The sequence below is a fragment of the Phaenicophaeus curvirostris genome, chromosome 1 (assembly GCF_032191515.1).
Source record: "Phaenicophaeus curvirostris isolate KB17595 chromosome 1, BPBGC_Pcur_1.0, whole genome shotgun sequence".
NCBI classification, from domain to species: domain Eukaryota; kingdom Metazoa; phylum Chordata; class Aves; order Cuculiformes; family Cuculidae; genus Phaenicophaeus; species Phaenicophaeus curvirostris.
The window spans coordinates 148,129,123-148,155,954 of NC_091392.1; the positions used below are offsets into that span (position 1 = coordinate 148,129,123).

Consider the following 26,832-nt stretch of genomic DNA (forward strand, 5'->3'; position numbering starts at 1 on the left):
TCCAGTTAATTGATTTTTTATGCATTCCCTCCATTTCACTGAATGGAAAGCACTTGCATTTATGTACTTGTGTGTACTGAGAAAAATTAGGACAAATCCTGTATTGATTTTAAGATTCAGAATAGCTTATGCACCACCAGAATTCTGGGAGGCACTTAGTTAATGTCCTTTTCAGTGCAAGAGTTTGATTTAATCAGCATGAAGTCTGTAAATGCAGTCACTGGCCCCTGAAGCACAGAGCCAAACACTGATAGCCTGACTCACTCCAGTGGGCAAGATTCAGATCTCACATGATGACCAGGGAGTGGGACGCACCTATACAAGGCTGGAAACCAACTAATTGGTGTAAGTGGATTTATTCATTTGAGGAAGGGAACCAGGATTTACTTTTGCTGCACAGACCCCATAGTGAGAATACTTTTCACACATAGGTTTTCTTCTGGGTGAGAAGCCCCATTCAAGTCAGCATTGGCACGACTGGACCCAGCTATTTACTCTCTATAGTTGGCATTGCCAGCATCAACATTTTTGTTTCGGCTCCACATCAAAATTCATGTGGGTGTAAAGCTTTCCCAGACACAGAGCATGAGCACATGAGCCTCAACATTAATGAGGGAATCTATTAAGCTCTGCTGCACGTATGTTTGTGCAAGAGTGTGAGCATAAGTACCAATTATAGCTTGGCAGCAGGCTGAAGTGGTTGTTCCGTTCATGCCCTGGATTTTCATTTGCTTATAACTTTCTTTAAAAATATTCCTTTGGGGCTGAAGTGCACTATGTTTTCTTTTGACTCAAAGGGAACTGAAGAAAATGATAGGAGCTGAGTGACAGGAGCCTGAAAGGAATGCAGTTCCTCCTGCGCTTGCCCTGCTGGCTTGGTGCTTGTGAACTGGCAGGGTAGGGAAATGAATGACAGTGCCCTCTCAGCAGTGCCCAGAGAAGGATTCTTATCAAAGCTATCTCTTGCCAAGTCTTATGAACACTGCCAGCCTGGAACGATGGAGAGAAGTATTTGGCAGCAAGGACTTAGGTTTTCGAGCTGAAACTAGGGGGAAAGGATAGAGAGAGTGTCACTAGATGGGACTGGGCCACTCGTTTTTCCTGTATGAAACATGGTCTCCAGAAATCTGAGGGAAGTATATTGCTGCATTTATCATGCTGGCAAAGCTGTGTTGCAAGTTTTGTTTTTCCCCTTGGAGCATCAGAGCAAGCTAGTGTGAGAGTGCCCACTGCTGAGAAAGGATGTGTTAAAAAAAGTCCTTAGGAAAGAGCAGCGGGAGTGCATTAAGAATGCTTGCTGATGGGCAATGCATGGCGAAGACAGGGGACAGCATACCTCTTGCATTTCAGAGGTGTCAGTGTTTGACACATCCTCTAGAAAGTGTGAACAAAATGTAGAGGAGCTTGTTTCCTTTCTGTCTCACGCTCAAAAACGCATTTGATACGTGCATTTGTCTGCCAAAGAGCAATCCTGGTTTTGAAGGCATTTGCTTACAGCATTAGTGACACTATCAATTTTGCAATGTGCTAACTTCATGTCAGGGTGAGGAGACTAGAGTGTTATAACGCACAACAGAATTCAGAAGCATTGCTTTCTACCTCTACTTAGGTCTTCTCATACAGTATGGTAGCTCTTACCCAGATATCCTGCTCCAGAGTGTGAACGCAGTAAAAGTAGTTCTGGTTGCTCCCCTCTTGTGAAACAGTACTGATTCACTTTTCTCCCTTTGTACCTGCTTCTCTTGTGTCAAATTTACGTTCACTCTCAGGCAGCTTCTTTCTTCCATGACAAAATCTGCTTCCTTTTGGGGAACAGAACAGCAACAGACATCAATTACTAATTAACTGACGCTGCATGAGAAGGCAACAAAAGTGGCAGAGCTCAGAATACTATGCATGAGGAAAGATGGTGGATACTGGTCTGACAGAGAAAGGCACAAAAGAGGAGACATGAGGCAAACAAAAGTAAGATCAAAGCTGGCACCGTTTCCAGAAAGTGGGAAGAGAATTGAAAAAACAAATGTCCGATTCAACATGGACTTGAGGAAGCTGGCTGTACCTGCCAAGGACAAGATGTTTAGACTAGATGTAAGGACAGTGAGGAGCTAGAATAAAAGCAGGTGTTGTAAGAGGAATATAGAGCAATAGGTGATTTCAGCAGGAACATCTTGGATAAGCTCAAGGTGAGTATTTAGATGGAAAAGGGTGACATGTTTGAAGGACTGAACTGAGCATGGAATAATCATCATTAGGAAAGAGGCGAGTGGAGTACTTATAGTTTGGAGGATCAGAAACACAATTTCATACAAATTGGATACAAGAAAGGCAAAAATAAAATCTGGCAGGTTATCATGTTACGTGTGGGCATGAGGAATGTTGGAGGTGTAAGCAAGCATATCTGGAGTAGCGGAAAGGAGCATCAATCAAAAAAATAGCCCAGCTTTGTTGTGCATTGTGGCTATTTTGCAATGTTCCAGCAGTCGTCAGTGGTCATGCCTCCTCCTCCTCCCTCCAAATGTAACTTGGCCACTTTGCGTACCTCTGCTGACTGCCTGATCGTGTTGGCAGCATGAGTGAGTAATGAGAACCGTACGCCTGGGCTACTTCATTTCCCTGTGCCACTAACACGTCTTGCTCTGACTGTAACTTTTCTATGTCCCAGCTTCTTTATGTTTATCTTCATAGAGGTGTTACACAAAGAAATGAATTATTGTCCATAAAATTATTCAATGAAGTTGCTATGGTGACACAAATGATATTGAAATCTTATTATAGTCAAGATGGAGTATGACTCTAAAAGTCTTTCACAGAGAAGCAACATTCAGTAAATCTTTGCCAAACACTTTCAAAATGATTTTGAAATTATCATACTGCAGTTAAATGGGCAGAGTTCTATTAGGGTGCGCAAAATTAGGCCACTCAGAAGTGCATTGATAACCTTAGATTGCTGTGTACACTCAGTGAGTGGCCTGGCTGTGAGGCTGCTCTGGAGTTCTACGTTGCCAGAGGTGCACAAGAAATGAATCGCAGAGTCCTAAGAGGCTACAGACATGGGCATATGTCATAGCCAGCTACACTTGGGATCCTAAAGAGCTGGTATTTTCTGTTTCCCACAGCCTTATCTATTTCATATGTCTCTAACTCAAATAGATGCCGCTGAGGCTGTCATCAAATTCACCTTTCCTTAAAAGTTGGGGAAAATGCTATAACTCTTAACTGTGAATGAAACTATGGTGATCCTTGACATGGATCACGGGAAACAAGCCTATGCTCCACTTTGTGCCTCACCAGTTTTGTGCCACAGAAAGGCTGATTTCTGACAGACCTGAAATTTAGTCTAAAAAACTATTCTAAATACAATTAATTGTGTGCTTGTTTGTGCGTGTGTGTCCCGCAACAATATGCAACAGTATGAAGGGTGGAGGAAGGTGTGGATGCCAGCAGTGCTGTGAACACCAAAGCACCTGGTCGGATTGCAGGTATTACAGCATGGCAGGCACCACACAGAGGAGAAATGACACTGTTGCAAGAAAGTGATATACATAATAAATTACAGAGGTTATGCTGAGGCAAGGTTTCTGCCCTGTACAATACATGCAGGGAGAAACAGCCTTGTCAGCTTGTCTGTCCCTCCAGGATAGATGGATGCCACACTGACCTTCTGGGAGCTTGTGAAGGCAAGATGTAGTGTTTTCGCAGGAGCTGGGTCCAGACTCTGGACAAACTTTTCACACGAGAAAAGAATGTTGTTTAGGTTTGCCACTTCGCTAAATATTGGACTCCTATCTTTGAATTATTTTCTCTTCAGATATGTATTCCTTTCTCCTTTCATTCTCAAGCACACCCAGGCACAAATCTGAAAACAAATCAGTTATAAACTAATCAGACTTGTTTTTTTAAGGTTGGAAAGTAAAAGAGATATTATTTTGATTTCAATTTCCAAATATCTGGGAGGTGCTCAGATATTATCTATCATAGTACTTCAAGCTCCTCGCTGTCATGAGTGCTTCCCAAGTAATAAAAAAGCAACAATCACAAAAAATATGTTTTCCCATCACTTCTCTCTCCCTTTTCTGCTTCTGAACAAAATAAAGAGCAGAATTTTTTAAGATAGTTGGGCAAAACTGTGAGACTTCAGTGCATAAGAAGAGCTGTTTACAGTTCAATTTATTTTTGGTTTTGGACCTCTAAGACTGAGGTCACTTTTTGTCCCCTTAGGAATCAGATATTTTGTTCAAATCCGGTCTCAGTAACTCCTAGAGTCACAAGCTTCCTCTTTTTGGATGCTTTCAGAGTTGCTGAAGAAAGTAGTGGGCACAAAAGAAGAAAGTAGAAGAAGAAAGTTGCTGAAGAAAGTAGTGGGCACACAGAGAAAAACTGATGGAGCCTAAATTACTCAGGCCAATCCCATGGAACTTCTCTAAATAGCAGCTTGAAGTGCAGTGTTGAAATCCTGGTCCTAGCTGGAGTTAGGATAAAAAATATCAGCAGTGTCAAAATTCTTTATATCTCTGATTTACAATATAATTTGGAAACAATACAAAAAGATGATGTATCCTCAGTGATATGTGTTGCTGTATCATTAGCCATAGCAGTCTTGGTGTTTTCACAGTGCGAAGCTTTATGTTAAAGGCGTCTTATCTCAGAGTCTGCTGCTATATACATCAGCAATTTATTTCTCCAGCATGGATATTTTGGACTCCAGAAGCTGTTCAGGAGGAGCCAAGAAATACAAACACAACAGTACCTTCAAAGAGCCTGACATTGTGAAGGAAGCAAGCCCTACTTGTGTAAGTGCTCCTTCCACACACAGAGCAATGGCGTTAGTTGGGTTCAGCTTTCACCAGATGTCCTTCCTCTGACACTGATCTTCCTGACACATTATAAACAGATAATCCTACTTATATATCCTGTCAAACAGACGAGTATCGTTTGTATACTGTTTGGGTTTAAGTTGACTAATAAATATTTTAGTGGCTTCATGGATGAGGGACAATTTCAAGATGACTTGTATGGAGGCATTTCTGGGAGAGGAAGAGCATTTGTCTCCTGGAATCCTGTGGTTTCGCTGTATTGTTTGCTGCTGCCTATTGGGGAAAGAGAAGAGGCCTGTTGTAATAAGTAATGAGAGTTGCAGAGAGCTGGGAAGCTGTGAGTGCATTTTGGCAGGGCACAGTAGGAGGTAAGGGCTCCAGTACGTGTTCCTTATTGCCTGCCACTGCTGCTGGGTCATGCAGGTACCAGGCTGACAGAAGGCATGTTAAGGAACAGTGAGCTAACTTTTATAGAATCATAGAATCATGGAATCATTAAGGTTGGAAAAGACCTCTAAGATTATCAAGTCCAATCGTCAGCCCAACACCACCATGACTACTAAACCACATCCCAAAGCGCAACGTCAACATGTTTTTTGAACCCTCCAGGGATGGAGACTCCACCACTTCCCTGGGCAGACTGTTCCAATGCTTTACCACTCTTCCAGTAAAGAAATTTTTCCTAATACCCAATTTAAGCCTGCCCTGCCGCAACTTGAGGCCATTTCCTCTTGTCGTATTGCTCATCACTTGGGGAAGAGACCAACACCCACCTCATTAGAACCTCCTTTCAGGCAGGTGTGCAGAGTGATGAGGTCTCCCCTCAGCATCCTCTTCTCCAGACTAAACAACCCCAGTTCCCTCAGCTGCTCCTCTTGTAAGACTTGTTCTCCAGCCCCTCACCAGCTTTGTTGCCCTTCTCTGGACATGCTCCAGGACCTCAATGTCTTTCTTGCAGTGAGGGGCCCAAACCTGAACACAGGACTCTAGCTGTGGCCTCACCAGTGCTGAGTCCAGGGGAAGAATCACTTCCCTGGTCCTGCTGGCCACACTATTTCTGATACAAGCAGGGATGCTGCCGGCCTTCTTGGCCACCTGGGCACACTGCTGGCTCACGTTCAGCCAGCTGTTGACCAGCACCGCAGGACCTTTTCCCATGAACAGAAACATCAAGTGACTATATATAAAATCCCAACAAGCCAAGGACAGAGCCACCAATTGAGCCTGAGAGCCCCGGGAAGCTTTAGCTCTGCAGCAAAACAGTGAGAGGCTGATCATGAAAGACCTAAAATGCAGTGATTTTTGTATGATTGCTGTGATGTACACTTGAGACATTTTTGGCGAGCTTTCAGACAAAAATAACTCTGAGGAGAAGCCCGATCGCAGCAGCCACGCAGCTCTGGGCTCCCCATTGCCTGTGTGAACAGATTTTCCCTGCACACTTCCATTGTCTGAGGTCACGTTGAAGGGGAGTTTCCACACCACTTCCCAAGCTGAGAAACACCAAGCCTTCCTTGAGGATGGAGAAACCCCACTCCCTCTTCCAGGTGTCACACAGTGTGCTTTAACCAGCCTTGCTGCTTCCAAGCAGGGGCTCAAGGAGGCTTTGGGCAGCCTTGGTGGTGGGGGGCTTTGGGGAGTTTGGAGGAGCTTTGGGGGTCTTGGGGAGGTTTTGGGGGGGCTTTGAGGTGCTATGCAGGAGCTTTAGGGGGCTTTGGGGATCTTGGGGGCTTTGGGGAGGCTTCAAGGGGGTCTTTGGTGATGTTTTGAGGGGGCCTCGGGACTGTCTTTGGGAATGCTTTGGGGGGGGCTTTGAGGGTCTTCAGGAGCGTTTTGAGGGAGCTTTGGGGGCGCCTTGGGAGAGTATTTGGAGGTGCTTTGGGGTGGTTTGAGGGGGCCTTTTGGAGGGCTTTGGGGGAGGCATTGGAGGTGTTTTGGGGGGGGTTGGGGGGACTTTGAGGGGGCTTTTGGAGGTGCTTTGAGGGGGGCTTTCGGAGGTGCTTTGGGGGTCTTTCGGGGTCTTTGAGGGGGCCTTTGGGGGGCTTTGGGAGGTGCTTTGGGGGTCTTTGAAGGGGCATTTGGGGGGGGCTTTCAGAGGTGCTTTGGGGGTCTTTCGGGGGCTTTGAGGGGCTTTCGGAGGTGCTTTGGGGGTCTTTGAAGGGGCCTTTGGGGGGGCTTTCGGAGGTGCTTTGGGGGTCTTTGAAGGGGCATTTGGGGGGGCTTTTGGAGGTGCTTTTGGGGTCTTTGAAGGGGCCTTTGGGGGGGCTTTCAGAGGTGCTTTGGGGGTCTTTTGGGGCCTTTGAAGCGGCCTTTGGGGGGGCTTTCGGAGGTGCTCTCGGGGTGCTTTGAGGGGCTGCCCGGTCCCCCCCCGCCCCGCCCCCTCCAGGGCGTTGAAAGGGGTGGAGCCGCCGCCGGTTCCCGCCCAAACGGTCGCGCGGCAACGGCCCCGCCCATCCCGCCACACCCGCGCGGGTGGTCGGGGGGCGTGGGGGGGGGGAGGGTTACCGCGCGCGCCGCCACGTGACCTCCCGTCCGGCCCGAGGACCCCTCCATCCCTCTCCCCGCTTTTGCCGCCACCGCCGGCGCGGTCACGTGATGCGGGCGGTCACGTCCCCGAGGCGGGGGCCGGGGCGCGCCGCGCGGGCGGGGCGGTCACGTCACGTGACGCGGGCGGCCCTGTCCCCGCCGAGCGCTGAGGTGGAGCTCGCGCCGCCGCCATTTTCTTGCGGCGCCCAGTGCCGTGTCCCCCCGTGCCCGGCCGAGCGGGAGGCGCGCAGGGGGAGGGGACGGCAGCCGGGGGAGGGGGGTGGGAGGAGGAGGAGGAGACGGTGGAGGAGGTGGGGTCCCCGCTCGGGTGACAGGTCCGTCCCCGAGGGCGGAGCGGGGGCCGCCTGCGGCACGGCGGGGTGAGGAGTCCGCGCAGCTCCGTCCCCCCCACGGCCAGTCTCGCCGTGCCCGGCCCCTGAGGAGGGAAGCGGAGCCGCTCTCGGTCCCAGCGCCGCCAGCAACCCCGCCATGTCCGGCCAAAGCCTCACCGACCGCATCACGGCGGCGCAGCACAGCGTGACCGGCTCGGCCGTCTCCAAAACCGTCTGCAAGGCCACGACACACGAGGTCATGGGGCCCAAGAAGAAACACCTGGACTGTGAGTACCGGGTAGGGCTGGGGGCTTCAGGGCTTCCCCGGGGCCCCGCGGAGCGAAGCAGCCGGTGCCGCCTTTCCCGCCGGCCTTGTCGGGCGGCGAAGCTCCGTGTGTTCGGGCACAGGACGTTCTCGTGGTGGGGGAGGATCGGGGACGTGGCGATGGAGAGCTTGGGAGAGGCTGCTCGGTCTTGTCTACTCTCCAGAAGGGGCCTTATTAGCTTTTCCCTGTGCGCAGGGCCCTGGAAGATGTGAGCTGCTGAAGGACAGGGCTTGCCCCATGCCCCTTTCATTGGAGGGAGAGAACTGCGGAGGCCAAGAGAGAGATGGGTTTGGAATGTCCTTACTAATTGATCTTATTTGTGTTTCGCTAGGGCAGCTCCTCTCCATTCTGTAAAGGAGGTGCGGGAGTTTTAAGAAGGAGTAGCTGATCAGTTATCTTCATTCTTTCCCAGATAGTCTGCTATGAAAAAAAAATCGCTTCTCTAGCATTCTTTTAACTCTTCTGCCTAGAAGAGTGCGAAATACGTGCTTGAGGAACTAATCTCTCTCAGTAAGGGTGATGGTCTGGGTCTTATCCTTTCTAGTCTGTTCCCTTCACTTGGGAAGATGGGCCTGAGGGGACTTCTTTAGACCTTCGGTACCTAAGCTTAACATCCCACACAGGGACTGGCAATTTTTTCAGCTTCTATTAAAAATAGACTATGTTGGGAAGGCTTAACATGTTTCATATCAATTCTGTTCCATCCAAGCGATTAGGAAGAGAATGATAAGCACTGAAGTTCATATTAGTGTGTCTCCCACTAAGCTCTACGGTCACAGCATGGAGAGTGTTCTTGGCTTGAATACTTGATTATCCTGCATCTATTTATTCTAGGTCTTTTAAGGGCCCATCTCTCCCCCCGTGCTCTCCCTTCGCTTCCCTCAGCACATAACAAAAGATACTGGAGAGAGATGTGTGGCTATACCTTCTGTATGTGTGCTTTCTCCTTTCATCCCACCCATGTCTGTGATGAGGAGGTTGGGTCTTCGTGTGTCTTGAATTTGTGCCTTCTGAGTTGCTCCAAATCCAAATGAGAAGACCAGATGATATTGCTAGAATTAATTGTACTGTAGTTATTTCTTCTTTCCACCAATACATGCCTGCCTTAAAGGCTTAAGGAATTCTTTATCTGTGGGTATGTGAGAGGATTGTGATCCATTTTTTAGGGTAGCCCCAGAACAGTTGCCCGTGTTTCTGGTATTCCCTCTTCCTTTTCATCTCTTGCATGAAGACTGAGTAGTAATGGAGTGGCTTTGTTATTTTTGTTCAGCCGAGGATGTCAGAAGGCTGGGGAAATCTTTGGGCTTTAAGTATCTTAGTATCAAGTAGAGAAAAAGTACCTTGTTGTATGGCTCATGAAGTCGTGATGTTAGTGGATTTCACACAACAGAAAGGAAGATTTCTGGAAAAATTAACTTTGTCAGGTTTTGCCTGGAATAGCGCTTAAAAGTAGAGTGTCAGGTAATAGGGCATTTAGCAGCTGATTTATGTCATGGGATGAGCTTTATGAAAAAGAACATCAAACTGACCAGACAGTTGCCCTGCATACTGGTGTGTGTCTGCAGGGGCGTGTGTACAAGGGTGGTGTTCGGGGATGGTTGCTAAGAGGACATCCTAAGGGACCGATAGGGTGCTGCTGTAGAAGGGTGCTTCAGCTTCCTTGGAAAGCTATCTGGTACCTGCTGGATGAGAAGCCCATTTCTGTATTTCCCTTGTCTGCTCTAGACTGTCAATTGTCCCAGTTCCTGTGTCTTTCTCAGAGGACTATTTTTGTCAGAGCAAAGCAAACTTGTTTTTCTTTATTAGGCTCACTGCTAGTCACTTTTTTTTAGTGGTTGAAATAGATCATGGGTAGATAAGTTTCATATGCTGCCCCTAATACATTTCTTGGGAGTCTCTGTTCAAGGCATCAGGAAATGACACACAGCTTCATATTTTGAAAACTTTCTTTGTTCATACCGTTTATGGTTGTGTGTTTAAAAAAAGAATGCTTTTTGCACAAGCTGTGACTCAAGCCCCACCTCTGGATTATTTACACGTGTCTTCCTTTTGCAACAGTGTAACTACTAGATAAGTCCCATGAACTGACATGTCATTGTGAATGATAATTAATACACCAGCCTTCATAGGAGGCATGCTTTGTAAATATGTTTCTAATTGATGTTTATTGTGATCATGACAGCTGCAACTTACTCTAAAAGTTGTGTCCTGGATGAGGTGATAAGCTGAGTTTTCTGATACTACCCTGGAAGTAGTTTTGTAGCTTTTTCCATGACCATGATAAACATTCTCCTTAGCGTGGTATTTGTATTGCTTGTATGGATCTCGATCTCTGGTTGTACTGTTTCTGAAATTCTTTCTTCTGTTAAGCTTGAGCCATCATGCATGCATTTAAGTAGCTCAGCCTCATGTTAATTCGTACACGTGGGGGGACTCAACATAGGTACAGCTTCACACGATTAATCTTATCCTTATTTATCTTACTCTTGACTGTCTATGGAGCTCCAAAACTGAGCTGTTCCCCATCCTAGGTTTGTATATTCCCTCTGTCTTTTGCTCTGTGACCATTATCTTGATAATCAAAGAATGTAAAAAGGCATTCTTACCCCATAATGATAAAAATGTAATCTACTCTAAAGAATATTCTTTCTCTCCCATTACAAAGCTTAGTTGCTTATTTGATTTGAGGGAGAAAGAATTGCAATTCTAATTTACAGGTGGACATGGTTTATGTTAGGTAGCAACGGTTATCTTGCAGTCATGTTTGTGCACTCAGGATATGCTTTTTCTCCTGTTTTGGAGACCCAGTCTCATAGCTGGGGTGAGGGCTTTCTATTTCGTAATCTCAGTGCTGCTTTTGTAATGATGAATTACTTGTTTTATAGTAATCAGGCAGGTTTAATAGTCTTGAAACCCTCAAAGCGTAGTTCATGAAATTTCTTTTACAGAAAACCTAGTTTCACTAGGACTTTGTCCTAGTTTTCACACCTCTCTGAGCAGTGATACCTCAAAACTGGTTTGTGGGTTTCACTTGTACGCTGTGATTTATGCAGCTCTTCCTTTTGCATTTGACTTTTGGTTGCTGCCTTCAGTGCTGTGTAGTGATGCTAAGGACAAGAGTGCTAATGGTGCTGGAAAACCTGGTGCCAGATTTCATTTTTTCACATGATTCTGCTGGGGATGGTGGTGCTTCCATGGGCATGTGTGGTGGATAACTCATTAGGAAAACCAGAAGATACGTGGTGAATGCCGAGTAGGAGTTTGCACTGGGTCAGTTCTGTGGAACCAGTGTTGCTGTGATGCGGCAATAGCATGAAAATGCTTGTGTATGTGTGCATAGTTAGATCAGCTTCAATGTGAAACACATTTAGGGTTGGGCTCTTGAATGAGGGTGGCATAGTAACCCTAGGTGCTTGTAGCAATGGAGTAGTGCTCTTTAAATGAGAATGTGGATGGATGGCTTAGAAGGAAGTTGCAATGCTGTAATTATCCATTCCTAGCAGCCAATCTCTCTGTAGTTATGCCAGAGTGCAACTTCCTTGACTTCTTATTGTGAAGGAAAATCTGTCTTTTTAAGGCAGATTATAAACCAGCGCCCTGCCCTGTGTGGTATAGATGATGTTCCTGAGAAGCTGTGTAAGTGAAAGTAACACTTAATTGAGCTTGTTGGGAACTTCTTTCCCAAGTCCCTGGTGTCAGCTGTTTTGGTTTTGTCTAGAGGCTACTGCTAGTACAGATGAAAGTCCAGCTAAAGATTTGATTTGTCTCTGCTGGGGACAGCTTCCACTTCCAAATGAGATGGTATGCAGAGTATCTTGCATAGCTGAAGGACAAGGGTCATTGCTTTTTCCTGTATCTCACAGGAGATTTGTAGTAAAGCTGGGGAAAACCATTATTTTGAGTGCTTCCCTGCCCTTGCATACTGAAGTATACCTGGGTTATTGCAGTGATGCAGGGAGCTAGCACCTGGTGTTTGCACATGGTACTGTGTTCTCTGGTAGAAATAGATCACACACATTCTATATCTTGGCCATTGTTGTATTTTACCAAATTCATATTTTCTTTCTGGTTTTGGCAGGATTGCCTGAAGTTTCTTGTGGCTTTGCTTCCCATTTTGTAACTGACTTAAATTTCTGGAGGCAGTCAGTTGTTATTTTTGCTTAGAGCTGTTCTGTGTAACTGTAATTATTTCAAATACACATAATTGCATTATTATAACTTTCTTTGAAAGTATTCTTTTTTTTCTCTTTGAGTTCTTCCGTGATTACTTTATCACTTCCCCCTTAGCCAACTTTTCCTAACTTTTTACCAAAGTTACTTTGGAACATTTGTTTGTGGCTTTTAGGAAACTGTGAGAACTATCGTACTTTTCTGGACTGCCAGTGGGCCAATTTTCTACCATGGCTACTCCTTTGCAGAAAGAATAGCCATTTAGTTCTGCAGCTGTTGTTTTATTTTACTTAGCCTGAAGCGGTATCCTGCTTCAGATGAAGTAAGAGACAGGAAGTAGGGAGGAGAAGCTGTAGGACACCTGCAATCAGCTTACTGTGAATTTTCATACTGTCATTGTTTCCCATCAGCAGTGGTTATTGAGGTATCGTGTAACTTTTGGGCTGTAGTGCTAATTGCGATTTTTTTTGTTTTTAAATAGTGTAGTAATCTCTTCTCTTCCTTGTGTTGCTTTTAGAAGGTGCATTCTTTTGCAGTTCAGCCTCTGACCTAATGATCTATTTCAGTCTTCAGCTCCTCATCCTAAGATAAGTTTTTGATCTGTAGATGTTAAAGTTTTAAGCTGTTACTAGTGACTTGGCTCACAAAGTAATGCTAGTTTGCGTAATAATACAAAAGAGATGACTTATCCAACATGGAATTTGAAGCTTTCCTTTTTTGCTTTGTGTGTGTTGCCTTATGTGAAGTACTTGAGTGAAGTACATGATCAGTAAACTACATATGACTGTGGAATTTAGGGAAATTTCACTTATGTTACTGACATCTTGTTCTCCCTGGAAAATGCAACGTTTTTTCTGAAGTGGAGACACCTTTTGTATTTGAAATATTTTTTTTTTTATCAGCCTTCTTAAATTTAAGCTTCTTAGTATCTTTACAATATTTTTGCTCTATATTTCTCAAACATCAATTACTTCTTTAAAAGTAGCCCACTGGTCTGCTGGCAGTCAGGTGTGCACACTCTGCTTGTCTGTAGAATGTTCAGAAGGTGTTCCCCACGTAGGAAGAAATCAGGTAAGTATGATAAATGACTTTTTTATAGTGGAGCAGTTGTTAAATGTGTCAAATAGTTGATAATACAGTTTAAAGTGGTAATCTCAAGTATGTATTTTTGCTTCTGAGTGTCTTGTCAAACTCTGCTGTTGCAGCAATGAAAACTTTGCTTTTTGTCAAAGAACTGGGTAAAAACCCCCATATCAATATGTGAGCTTAATGATTTAGATTTCCTGCTGGTTGAAGTCTTAGCGCTGGAAGTGGTTGTAATTTGGAGCTTAATTTTATCTTGGAAAGGCTTAGGTAGGATATTTCTGGTTATGTCTGTACTGGATTAGCAATAAATAACTGGCCAAAAAGCTGCAACTGAGTGGAAGGGAGAGAAACTGATGTTGGTGTAAAATTGTTGGCTTAGATACTTTTCTTGCTCTTCTAACAATTTTCTCTATAGTGAAATGTAATCCTGAGCAAGCAGGGTATGAACTTTTATTAACTATGTCATTCTGAATTCAAAGGAAGTAGAAATACTGTTGTATTCCATATCTCCCTCTTGGCTTTGCATCAGAGCTTTATCAATTAGCTGGTAGTTTCTAAATCTCAAGATATTGTTGGTAAATTCAGTGCTGACTTATGGTACTCTCAAGTCTCCTAATGGCAGATCCAAGTTATGAGTAATATGTGACAATATGGGTATTGAGATTTGAGCAATTGAGAAACTAAGCTGTATTTAACTGTGTGAAAATAACTTAATGGAGTTAAGCATTTCATGAAGACTTAACAAATACGCTGGATTTTCGGATTGTGACTAAATGTCTCTTGCGCTATTTTGCTTAAGAAGCTTTTTTAAAGTAATGCTTATCTGGATCATTTGCAATAGTAAACATGAGTAAATTAGGCCTTTCTAAGTCTTACTTCAAACCAGAATGTGTTAAATAAGATCTGCACCAGAATTCAACTTGAGTGTATTAGTTCCTAGCATGAAGCATAAGAAAATCAATATACTTGAGTGAATACTGGTAGCATAAAGGGAAATCCTGTTGTTTTATTTTAATTCATGCCATGATATGTACATGGTCTGTAAAATAAAACATATAAAAGGGTAGATTTTATAGTCATTCTGAGCTGTCCTGTATAATTTCCATCAGACCTGCATTTGCTTACTGAGAAAGAGCTTACCATGTCAGCACCTTCTTTTTCCCCTTTCCGCGTGTTCTCCTGAAAAGACACTGAAATCTTCACGTAATGTTCTTTATTGCTTCCTCCCAAGTGAGCAGTCCTCCACAACATTGGTGCACTCCAGCAGTAGTGCTGTAGCAGCAATGATTTTTTTGCCTATGTAGGAAGTGCAAAGTTTGCACAGGTTGAAACTATGCTCTGGTATTTCACATATTTACTCTAAATATGGTACATGCATGTAGCTCAACTATTCCACTTGCCAGCTGTGTACTGTGACACCAACAAAGTGTCTCTATTGTTTGCAACCTTTTTAAAGTTTAATTTAATACAATTTAAAGCACAAATTATGAATCCTTAATAACTCTGTTTCCTTGTTGAATATTTAGTGTGTATAAAGTTTTTTCATATTAATACCTTGTAAAAACTGGTTTTTTTAGTCCCCTTGAAAAAGGTGGTAATGAAATTCATATAATTCCTCAATTTAATTTTGTTAAAGACAAAACACCCCTGCCCTGCAAACCCTGACGAAACCAACCCACTGGTTTTCTGCTGCACAGCCTATGTCATTGAAGTTACAATAGTAAACTGGATTTTAAGACCTGGAATAGATAATATACCAAGTTTTAAATTAAAATCAGGTTACAAACAGAAGTAAATGTGTTAAATTTATATATTTATTTTTTAGGTTTTTCAATGTGTTTAATTTGGCAGTACATCCATCAGAGCAGCTCTGTTTCTGACTTGTTGCTTTGTCTGCCAAAGCAAAAGGTTGAGTGTCATGGCTGTCCAATGGTAGAAGCAGGTGCCTTCATGTTCATTGGCATTCCTAAAGGCTGCTTGCAACAGATTTTGCTGTTGCTGATGTTTGGATTTCTGTGGGGTGGATAATGGGCTGTAAGGAGACATGGTGACGCTTCTGTACCTGTCTGTTGCTTTTCAGATGTGTGCATTGTGTCTGGGGTTTAGATTTGTTCTGTAGTGTGGTATCCTTCTCTTTCTCCCTTCTCCCCCTACTCACAAATCAAACCAGCATTTTGCCTACATTTGTTTGTAGTTGCACATTTGTTTGGCCGATATCTCTGCTCTTGCTGGCAAAGGGGTTGATATTTAATTGGATATTGGGTCACACTTGAATTTGGTTTATCCTCTTCTCCTCCCTTGCAGCCTCCCACTGCCACCGTAGCTGCAGCCATCATTGTAACCTATTTCAAACTCTATGAATTTTTCTGATCCACAGCTCTGTATTCTTGACCTGACCTCATTTTTGATGTGAAATGTTAAAAGTAGTTGAAGCTGTTGTGATGGTTAATCTGCCATCCTGAGAGTGGTGGTGTAATTTGATTGAATTTAATTGTCTGTTCCTTTTTCTGTGTGCCAGAAGCCACTGGTGTTCGTAATTCAGCAAATATATGTTATGAGGAGATAAAAAATAACTTTCATTGAAAAATCAGGCTGTCAGGAGTATTTATTTCATGTAGCAGCTACATACAGCTGTAGTTCACAGGGCAATTCTTCATAGCATCAGGTTTGCTCATGAAAGACCGTCATCTTTTTCTTGTGTCTTACAAGGGCTATCCAAGTTTCATGTTTACAGCAGTGATTATGTCAGTTATGTCACTTGTGTAAGGTTTAGAGGTGAAATTCAAGTATTTTATTTGTCATTACTTTTTATTCATTCAAAGCTACAGTTAGTACTGTTGAAATCATAGTTGCTGTCAAACAGGAAAAAGGGCTTTGTGAACAGTATCCTTGTGTTCTTTTTTTCCTAAAGACAAACTGAGTTTGTTTACTATTTAGAAATATCCTGGAAACTTTAGGTAGATTTTAGATTTTTTAGGTACATTTGAAATTAATTCTCAGGTTGACAGTCCATGTCACTTTGCTTTCATTGATATAGGTGTGCTCTAGTTGGCTCTTTCATATTCAGATTACTGAATTTGGATTTATTATCCTTGTAATAAAATTTTCTGTAATATGTTAATAACCTGTGTTTAAATTCAATATGAGTTATCTCTTCATGGAGTGCTTGCATTTCAGTCATGAATGTCACACTACAGCACTGCAGAATAAAATTTAAGTATCAAAAATACACTTCTAGTCATAGGAATGAAATGGAAACCAAATATGAACACTTCTGCAATCCTGGGCCACAATTATAAATAATAAGACCCTGAAATGTGCAGTAAGTTCCTGCATTTGATTAGCTGTCTGATGCTCAAGATGCAGAACTCCTAGCTGTAACCTGTTTGAAACACAGGGACTAGCACACTATGTTGTGCATGGGGAGAAAATGGTGGTCTGGATGCAGACTTTTTGGGTTTTTTTTTTCGATTCTTGATAGTTAGTAGAGAAGTAGCTCTAACTTTCTTGCCAATCTCTTCAGTCAGAATGTTTTGCGACAGCAGTAGCATCACTAAACTTATCAAATGTAATTAAAGCTAAAATGTAAATTAAGTGAATTTCCTAGCAGATCACTTTGCATTAAGAACATGGAACACGTGAAGTTTCAGTGCTGAATTTAGCATCTAAGTGGATGTAACTCCAGAGACTCCTTTGTGTTAGTTCTCACATACCAGGGAACAGTACAGTTACTCTGACCTCTGATATTTGGAATTGCATCGCTATGAGTTTAAAGCTCACGTTTCCAGGGGATGATTTTCTGTTTTGTTTTGTTGGCTTTTGCTTTTTGTTTACACACAGTTATTTTATGAAGTGACTTTCTTCAGGTTTAATTATCTGTAAATAAATAAAATACAGTGCATTAGAGGAGATACTTTTGTCCTTATTTTTAACTATTATGGTTAGCCTCTTGGTATGTAGTAGAACTGACAGAAGAAGTGATAACAGAGTTTTGCTATAGCTTCATATCCTTTTTAACTCTCTGAGGTTTTTACCTGTGAACAAATATTACCTTGAAGCAAATGGAATAACTATTTTGCATTGTTAGAACTTTTTTCTGTGCATCAATTTAATTTTAAAGATGGAATGTGGCTGAAGCCATCTTTCCTTTTACTGAAGACCAAAAGGCAGATGTTATTTACTTCTGCTCTTGGCTTTAGTTTATCTCAGAGGTGGTTTGTGATAGGGACATGTCTTTATGCACGGTAAATAGAGAAATTCCTTTCTGAAAGCTGTTGGGGTATGGAGGAATCCTTTCTGTGTAAGGTTTTCCTTACTGGTCCAGTTTCTAGCTTAAGTTTAAAGTTCCACATTTGCTCTAAACTTTTGTGAAAGTTGATAATCGCATGGTCACTAAAAAAGTGTTCAGAAATGATCGCTAAAACTGGGTGATGAGGGGAAGGGGTGATCTGGCTTTATGAAACTCTGGACATAATGTTATTGTTTGAAGAGGGTGCGTTCCCCTTTGTAACATCATTTGCCTTATTTACCGAAAATTGGTGAAGCTTTACATATGGTGCTGGAAAAATACAACTCCATTTTCACTCTCCGTGTTTGATGAAGACCATTTCTGCTCCACCCTAACCTGGATCACAGTATATTTTAAAATGTTCACTCAGAGTGGCTTGGACATGGTTTGTAAAGGATGGGTTTAATCCATTAGCTTCTGTGCCCTTGTAAGAGGGTGTCATTCAAATGTGAGTTGAAGTTGTACAATGAGCCAGGATGAGTTTTGTTTGCTCAGGGAGATCCAGATATCTCATGGGAGTTGTGAGTCTAAATAGAAGAAGGAAACAAATGCTAAATTAAGCAGGCAATTCCAACATCTCTATTAATAGCAAGAAGGATTTTAGCTGTTCCTTTACTTGACTTTCTTCCTTCAAGGGAGAGCTGCATGCTTTAAGTATATGAATGTTGGCTCAAACAGTTTTGTGAAGACACCTGTGTTTTAATGGGAGAGAGGGGTGATTTTTTTTTTATTTTATTTTTGTTTTCTTTGAGCTCCAGTGGTGTGTTTTATCCAGTTTGACACCAATTCATGTCAAAATCTGGTCCTGTATTGGCCAAATGAAAAGGTCTGGAAGTGGCTGTCAGTGACAGATTTCCTTTAATGAGTTCATCTACCTTAAATGCAAAATGTGAAATAGATGGCATGGAGTTGATGGAACTTGCATTAATATGGCTGCAAGAAGTAATCCAGATCCAGGTATGTTGAATTTTAGTTGCTTAAACAAAACAGTAATTTACAAAGTAGTGACTTTTTTTTAGCCAAAATTGCAATGATTTTGCATGTGACCAAATATGTTAGCATACATGGAGCATGTGTAATGCTTTTTGTTATGCCTCTTCCTCCTATTCCTGCTAGGAGAAACAAAGGTTAGTCCCACTTAGGAGTAGACAGAAGTCATATAGAGGTGGTTGTTATGTATATATAGGTGGCCTTTTGCATGAAGAAATCACTGTGAGATTTAGGGGAAAGAGCGAGGAATAGAAGGAAAGCAACAGAGTTTCACAAATTCATGTCTAGAGTTCATTTCACTTTTTACTGCTATCTTGGTCCCTATGCTTTGTTGTGAAACCAACTGTTTTTCTTTCAGTTTTTTCAGCATACAGAAAAAGTCTCAGACATGTTTTCCCAAAGTGTGTATTCAGTCTGTTTTGTATAACATCAGGGAGTACAAAACTTAGCCTGTTTGATATCTGAGGTACTAGCCCAAGTACCCAACTGTGTAAACCCGTGTTGTCTTGTGTGATTTTCTGCCAATCACTTTGTAGAAAGTTGGTGTTTGATTTTCGTTGAATGATAAATACTTGAAGTTTGAGGATCTGCTGCTTTGAACATTCTTTTGTCAGGATTTGTTTTGTTTTTCTTTAAGAAATTGCATTGTGTGGCATAATAGGCAAACAATTTAAATTGCTTTTCTCCTTGGTCTGTTAACTGAGAATTGGTAGGGAAAGCTTTGCAGCAAGCTTTGAGTGAGTGTTTTTAGTGCCCCTAGATAGTGGAGACCACACTTATGGTGAAATCTTGAGGGTTACTAATTTGAGTTTGACCAGCTTCTTTTATAGAAACTACGGAAAGAAATTGTGTTCCTTAATAAAACTTTCTCATTAAATCTGTGTTTTCTTTTGTTGCTTATTAGCAGCATTGCTCCTTGACTTTGTCTACTTTTCCTCTTTATCCACTTCTGTTGGTCTACTACTTATGTCCTGGTTTATAAGCTCTTAAATCTGAGCTGCGATTTTAATTCAGACCTGTTAAGCTCTGTTTAGTCAGCTAAAACAGCAGCGATCATCTGACAGGGCACTGCTGCAGGTATTTCCTGAGAATTCACCAGCAAAGTAAGATATACAGATTTTCAACACAAAATAGGAAACATTGCATAGCTGGATTGTAGCATAAAGTTTGAGTGGGAATCTGGGCTGAAGGCTGCTGTCTGAGGATTTGTGCTCCAACACGTGAGCATTTTGCTATTTGTAAGCAAAAGCATACGGCGCTGCCTTGTAGTAAATAGTACTTAATAAAAAAAATCTAAACTTTTTTGACTTCCTTCTGTTTTTTATATGCATGTACCGCTTTAAGTTTATGTACTGGGCTTTTGATAGTTCATATGTTAAAATGACCTCAAATTACTTAGTCATTTTTGCATCTTCATGATGTTGGAAGAGCATGATTTAATAATCGTATTTTTTTAGGATATGGCTCAGACTTCTTTCAGTACAAAAGTTTCCTGGATTTTTCCATTTTTCGCATTCAGCTCCCAGTTTTTCTACTCTGTATGTATATGAAAAGCAGTTAAATGTGGTGTGGAGCTGGTTTTGGGTTGTTTTGTGGGGTTTTTTTAGCCCATTTACTGCAGAGGCAAAAGGACCTATAATAGATCCTATTGCAGCATTAGAATCTGTGGACAATTCAGCCTGTTTTGTATGACAAGCTAGCATGAACTTAAGGAAAGAAGGCATGTTTTCAGAAAATGTATATCTGTTTTTTTTTCCCAGTAATTAACTGGACAGCCCTTTACTGTAGGTGTAACTGTAGAGGATGGTATCTGCTGAGAATATTTCTACAGTGCACAGCTTGAACTACATCGACTTTATTGTGCCGTGTGATTCCTGGATTGCTGAGGGCAGCAGTTTATTTAGTGCGCTGCAGGCATCACACAGCCTGAGAGGTTGCATAGTCAATGTGTTTTGGCATGAGTGTTTTCCAGAAACTGGAAAACCTTTTATTAGAGGAGGTCATAGTCTGAGCAGAAAATGTTGCTGTGTGGAGGTGGATATACACATCTTCAGCTGCAGTTTCAGCACTGGTGAAGGTAGGCAAATACAAGGGGTGTAACTCCTTTAACTCAACTCTGTGTTTCCTGACAGCTCCCAAGAGCATTCAGGTGAAATGCCCTGAATTAGATTCTGTTTAGAAAGAAATGTAATTTCTGAAGTCCTTTTACATCTGAGAGAATTACAGATATCCCAAGCAACTTTGTAAGGGTAAGACTTTGGAGCTAGTAAAAGGAAGGAGACAAGTATTGAAGTAGGAAAACTTTGGACTGGATGGTTTTGGTTATTCGGTATCTTTGGTTTTGTCTAGTCAATGACCTAGTTAAAGATGTGGCACTACCATTCAAAGGGAAAAAAAAAGCCGTGAATTACATGTGCGTGATTAGTTCTAAACTAACACTAGGAGAATATTCTGGCTTCAAAATCTCTTCAGTGAGGTGTGATGGAAGGAGGTCAGGCTGGCCTTAGCACTCAATGGTGGTTTCAATTTCACTGTGCTATAGAGTGATGGTAACCACTACTACAAAATTATTCTGATGCATCTTTTGGAATATAGCGGTGTGGAAATCAAACATCTAAGAAATGCCTAGATTTCACTTGTGTGAATAGTTTGCATTCAGAAGATATGTATATTTGGATTTAGAAACTGTGCTGGAGCTGTTTACTGACAAAACTGCTGTGCATCAAGTAGGGAGTGCTGCTTTGTTTTTCTGCAGTGCAGGTTTAGGATGTCACAGATGTTGTAAGGTGGCATAGGAGGAACTTTGGCTGCCTTTGGGTATGTTTTTCAGCAGGTTTGATCTGAATCCTGCATGGACCCCAGGTAAGCTCTGGGAGTGGAAGCTTTGGAGGGGCCATTTAGCTTTATTGCAAATGGTGGCATCGACAAGTATGGGACTTTCTCCTGTATGTTAAGATCAGGAGATTTTAGCAGGATTGATGAGGGTTACATCGTGAAGCAAACCTGATCTATGTTAGAGGCCCACCTTTTTTAAGAAACAAAAGCCTTCTTGCTGCACAGCAGCTGTCAAGTTGTGCTCATTGAGGATTTGTTTTGTGTTGCGGTGTCTGTGGTTGACAAAGTAGTTTCTCTGTTCCAGTAGACTGGGCTACAGTAATGTTAGTGTATCACTGCTAGGGAGCTGCCGGGTAAGGGCATATTGTTAGTGCTTTCCGTGAATCTACTTGAGAGCAGCCTGCAAGGATTGGTTACTTGCTTTTGGCAAATAGCAGCCGCTTGTACCTGTATTTCACAAGCCTTGTTTGTAACACTCTTCCATGAGCCCAATTACTTTTTATTGTATGGAGGTGTACTAGCTGTGAAGTATTTACAGACTAAGTTCTTTTGGAGCCGAAGGGAAGGGCAATAAGTACATACTATAACCAAAAGTTTATAGTATGCGAGGGCAGATGGCTTGGGCACTACTCTTGTCAGAATGATGGAGAACAACCTGATAATATATTCTCTGTGTGCTTGGTGATGAAGAGACCTGAAGGTTAATAACTTTAGCATCACATTCCCACCTCCCTCAGCTCTCTATGAACAATGTTATGAGCCTTCTCCATGCGCCTTAAGTTAAAATCATAGGACAAACTTGCACATGTGCAGACTGTTTGCTTGAAATGCAAACAGTCCTGTTTGCATTAGGAAATAACAGTAGTGTTAAAGTTCTACAATTTCCAAATTAGTCTTTATCAAAATAGAAATATTCAACCTAATGCAGGTCATCGTGTTTCTATTCATCCACTCTGCATAACTATTCACACTAGATACTGCATTTGATACTTAAATATTTATTATAATAAATAGAACCTCATTAGAACCTAAATAAATGGATGCATCCTCATGTGTTGTGAAAATACTGACTTACTGTTGAAAAAATAGCTTTAACTTATGCACACATAGAAACTAGCATATGATGAGTGAAAACAAGTATTTTTCTCCCTGGTTTAAATAGGGCAGTGGGTTGAATATTCGGATCACGTGCACTGCTCATGCAGGAATTGTCATGTTAGTTGGCTGGTGCACGCATTTTTTGTCTTGTAATCAAGAATCACCTTTAGAATATGACTCAGGCTCAGTATTAAGCATGTTTGTAAAGATAAGATCAAGGCTCTTAAGTTTACAGATACTTTTCAGTGGGAATAACATGCTTGTTTGTGTGTGAGCCAATATATATTTTGGACTAGATTTCATGATAAAATACTTCTTAAATGTACTGTAAGAGTTGAATGTGGAGCAAAAGTTTTTGGTATTTTAGTGTGCCTTGCATTTCTCAGCCTGAGGATGCTGAAGCAGTGGTTTCTTGGCTTGTTTAGAGGAAGAACTTAAGGTGTTTTCTTAAGAGTAATACAGTATTGATAAAACTTGGAACTTTGCAAGGATAATGCTTTAGCAGAAGAAAAACACTTGGTTGTTGGAAAAATACTGTCATAACAAGTGTTACTTGGGGGAGGAAATCTTATTTATGTAAACAATCTTTTATGAAATACAGGCAATTAGAAGTTCATGAGCCATTTGGAAACTACAAACACTATTTGTGGTGTGCAGGAAGAAAAGTTTGACAGTGTTTAGCAGAAAGTTTTTTACCTTTCTGATCTGGATCCTTCATGCTGATAGTGTGTGGCCCCCCCACCTCCAAGTTTAAACTTGTTAAACTTTGTATAGATGTTTCAGTTAAATAGTAGCGTTCCACTTAGGAGACTAATTTTTGAGAGCTCTTTCAAACTGCTACCTGGTATGTAGGAGGAGAACAATGTTACCACTTCGAAGTATGAAAGGATTCCAAGTCAGGCTTTCACATCCTCAGCAGGACAGTTCTAGTGAGCCATGGATTATTGGGTGTAGGCTGAGCCGACAGAAATGTCCATTGGCATGAGCATTAGTTGGGCATTGCTGTTCACGTTTTGTGCCCAGTATAGCTGTGGACTCCTTTTCTTTGGACTTCTTGGCTCATATTCATTAAGCATGACTTCACTGTATATAAACATCACTATTTATGTATATATATACTTAAAACCCATCTCTGCTTGTTGTGTTTGTAATAAAAATGTGTATCTTTGTACTGAAAAGAGCTTATAACTCTTTAAAATGCCATAGTAAGAAAACTCCAATGAAAAAAATCATGCAAGCAGCAATCCGTGGTAGAGTTGTAGCTTATTGTGTCGTAACTGTTTTTTCACAGAAAGATGTGGAATCACTGACGGTTATTCATCTGGAGAGACTCTATCAGCATGCCACATCAACTCCAGAGAGCCGTACTCTTTAATTTCATAACTGCATCCAAAAATAATTAACTTAAAAACATGCCTATCCAAAAGGGGAGGAATTGATACATAGAAATGGTACTAGCTCAAACATTAACAGGCTTTTTTTTTTTTCTTTAAGCTTCACAAGAGATGTTTGTGACTAGATATTTAATACAGTTATTCTTTACAAGAAGAAAGGAGTCTGTCCGTCATCCGTCCGCCCCCCCCCCTTTTTTTCCAGAAGATTATGCTAAAATGTATTTACTTACAGTAGTTGAGTTCAAATTGGCAGGACCTGGTAAACATCTTCTGAAATGAAATTTCTGGTTACAGCTTAAATAATCTCTTAACTTTTTGGCATCTGTCTCTAAGAAAATGTGAATGCTGAAAAACATTAGACAAAAAGGAATTGCAGGGAAGAGAGAGGACCTTGAAAATTAGTGTTTAGAAAGATAACCGGTATCTTTTAGATACTTTTGCGTTAATGTTTTTAGATTTTAACAAAGATAGTTCTCTCCTGTTACAACTGATCTTGATGGGTATGAGTTACAAGCATGCTTTTTGGCATGTTTTTTCTGCTCGACTCTCAAACTAAGTAGTGCATGGGAGACCTGCATCAGTACAGGCTGCATACATCCCTTTGCCATCAAATTGGAAGATTTTTAAAGTGCTGACTATGTTTGTATCTGATTCTCACTATGCTTTTTATTAATAACTGGTATGTTGGAATATACCATGTGTTAACAGAGAATAGTGTTGTGCTGGGAATGTTTGCAGCTGCTCTTCAGACCGAGATTAGAAGACAGAGTTATGCTGATAAATTGGAGCAGTCATGAATGTTTGCAAGTGCAAAGTTCTAAATAGGTAAGAAAGGTGTCAAAGTTGAGTATGAAAGGATTATCTGAGTGCGGGAACGCTGCAAGTGGCTTTGGCTCATTTAATTCTCATTATAAACCACCAATGTGAGGCTGCAGCAAAGATGGACGTCCTTCTTTCTGTCTATAGAAGAACATATTATGAGACAGAGAGCTGTTTCCATTATATTCAGTGCTGGGGAGGATTTGTATCTAGTACGGGGCACTGTATTTGAAAATCAAGTTGTTGAAACTGTAGAGAATGTGGAGAGATCAGCTGAATTAAGACTGGAAAGTTAGGAAACACGAAAGAAAAATATTTATTTTAAGAAGGAAGTAGGTAACAGAATAATGTTTTTCCATTGTGTTGGTGGTTTTTAGGCAAAGGGTAGATATTCTTAGTCTCCGCTGAGAAGGACAAGAGGAAGTTCCTTTTTTAATCTGTACCAGAATATTGGACTTCTGGGATATAAGATAGGGGCATTATGAAAATGTTGTGGAGTAACAGTTGAGGGCTAAGGCGGCCATCTTCAGAGAACTGTGGATGACTGTGGTTGAATGATTGAGAAATATAATAGCTTATTGTTGCTGAAAGTGGGAGGACTTGTCTGTTTCCTTTTTTCCCTTTATTCTTCTTTATTTTGCATGTCATCATCTTCTCTTCTGTAGTGGCTCTTGCCAGTTTTGGTCCACTGCGAGACATTTTTTGTCTTATAGAACAATGGAAAAACTATGCAGAGTGGTGTAGTCCCATGTATCATCCCCTATCATCCCACCCACCACCACCACCAAAGTGAGGTTTATTTCTTCTCCAAGAGAGTAATGTGGTTCAGAGAGAAGTACACCGGTGCAGGCATAACATAAGCAATGGAAATGTGTGACTGGTAGCAGGTACAGACAGGAATGGCACCTCCCTGTGTCATGTCAGTGAGCTGTCATGAAAACATATCCTGTGGTTAATTAGGTCTGAGATGAAGCAGAGGAATTAACTTTAACTGAGGTCCTTCCCTAACTTCTTTGATTCCTGTGATTTGATAGCAACTGTGATGTGTATGTGATAAGCCGTGCCTATGTAATGAGAGGCTTTGAAAAATAAGTTGGTGAAATAATGTCTTATAAAGGGTAGTTAGTTGAGGGAGGCAGGAGGAAGGTGTGATTTAAGGCTCAGTTTTGCTTCCCAATTGATGGTTCTTCAAGTCTTAACTGTTCATGTAACCATTCTGACCTGCTCTTATGAATTTGTGTCAGTCTAAAAGACTTATGTTATTTGCCAAAATTGCCAAAAGGAATTAAGCTATGGTTTGTATTCAACTTGAAGAGTTGAAATGTTGGGGGAATAGAGGAATGAGTTGGCTTTTAGCAGTAGCCCCACAGGCCAGATCCATTAGCTCCAAGTCTGTTCAGTTGTCAGCTTGATAGTCTTTTCCTTACATAAGCAAGGAGAGGAAGAGTCATAAAACTGATCAAAGCTAGTTGTCACTGATACTGCTTCCACAGTCAGGTGTCTCTGAGAAACCTTTTCTCAAAGGGGTCGAGGCTTCAACAACACATAAGTTGAGTCAAGACTCTGCAGTAGCTGAGTGGAGTGGAGCTTACAAACCTAGTTGGTCTAAATGGACACATTTCAGTGTGGGCGACCTCCACAGAGTTTCTGCCCAACATGACATGTTGTAACTTGGTGATCCTAAGTATGTGAAACTCATTTTATTTATTCTGCTATGATGATATGGCAATTCACGTTATTTTCTTAAATTGAACTCAACAGAACACCAGCAACTCCTCTTGTCTGAAAGTGTAATGTGATGTTGCTTGCAGGATGCATGGAAAAGCTTAAATTTGTTATTTTTTTCCAAGGAAAAATGTATCTGATTAGATGAACAGATAAGAGGAAGGACTGTGCTGTTGGTATATTCAGTTTCTAAACAAGTCAGAGTAGTTTGTGCTGTCATGGTACACATGTGTAGTTGTGCCTGTAACGGTTTCTGGATAAATGAGACAAATTTAGTGTTGTATTTAGAATATGTGGCCGGAGCTGCTGAGACAAAATAAAGGCTAACATTAAAATATTACTAAAAGGTGTGATGGGGTACTCAGCAAATTTAAAGATAAGAAATTATTTGGGAAGTGGTGTTCTGCTGCGTCTTGAGGAATTGATTCT

At 41.6% G+C, this 26,832-nt stretch overlaps 1 protein-coding gene across 8 annotated transcripts in view; it reads left to right on the plus strand.

Annotated features, from left to right (window-relative positions):
- Nucleotides 1–7,631: 7,631 nt before the first annotated feature.
- The window catches only part of PICALM (phosphatidylinositol binding clathrin assembly protein), a 76,284-nt gene continuing 57,083 nt past the window's right edge, over nt 7,632–26,832 (plus strand). For 4 of the 8 annotated variants that reach the window (XM_069878183.1, XM_069878206.1, XM_069878190.1 and 1 more), the window contains exon 1: nt 7,633–7,959. In XM_069878183.1, coding sequence (XP_069734284.1) covers nt 7,830–7,959 — 130 coding nt within the window. In that variant the 5' untranslated portion in view covers nt 7,633–7,829. Of the gene's footprint in view, nt 7,960–26,832 lie in introns of all 8 variants that reach the window. The other 4 variants (XM_069878224.1, XM_069878237.1, XM_069878198.1 and 1 more) reach the window with 3 other exon arrangements.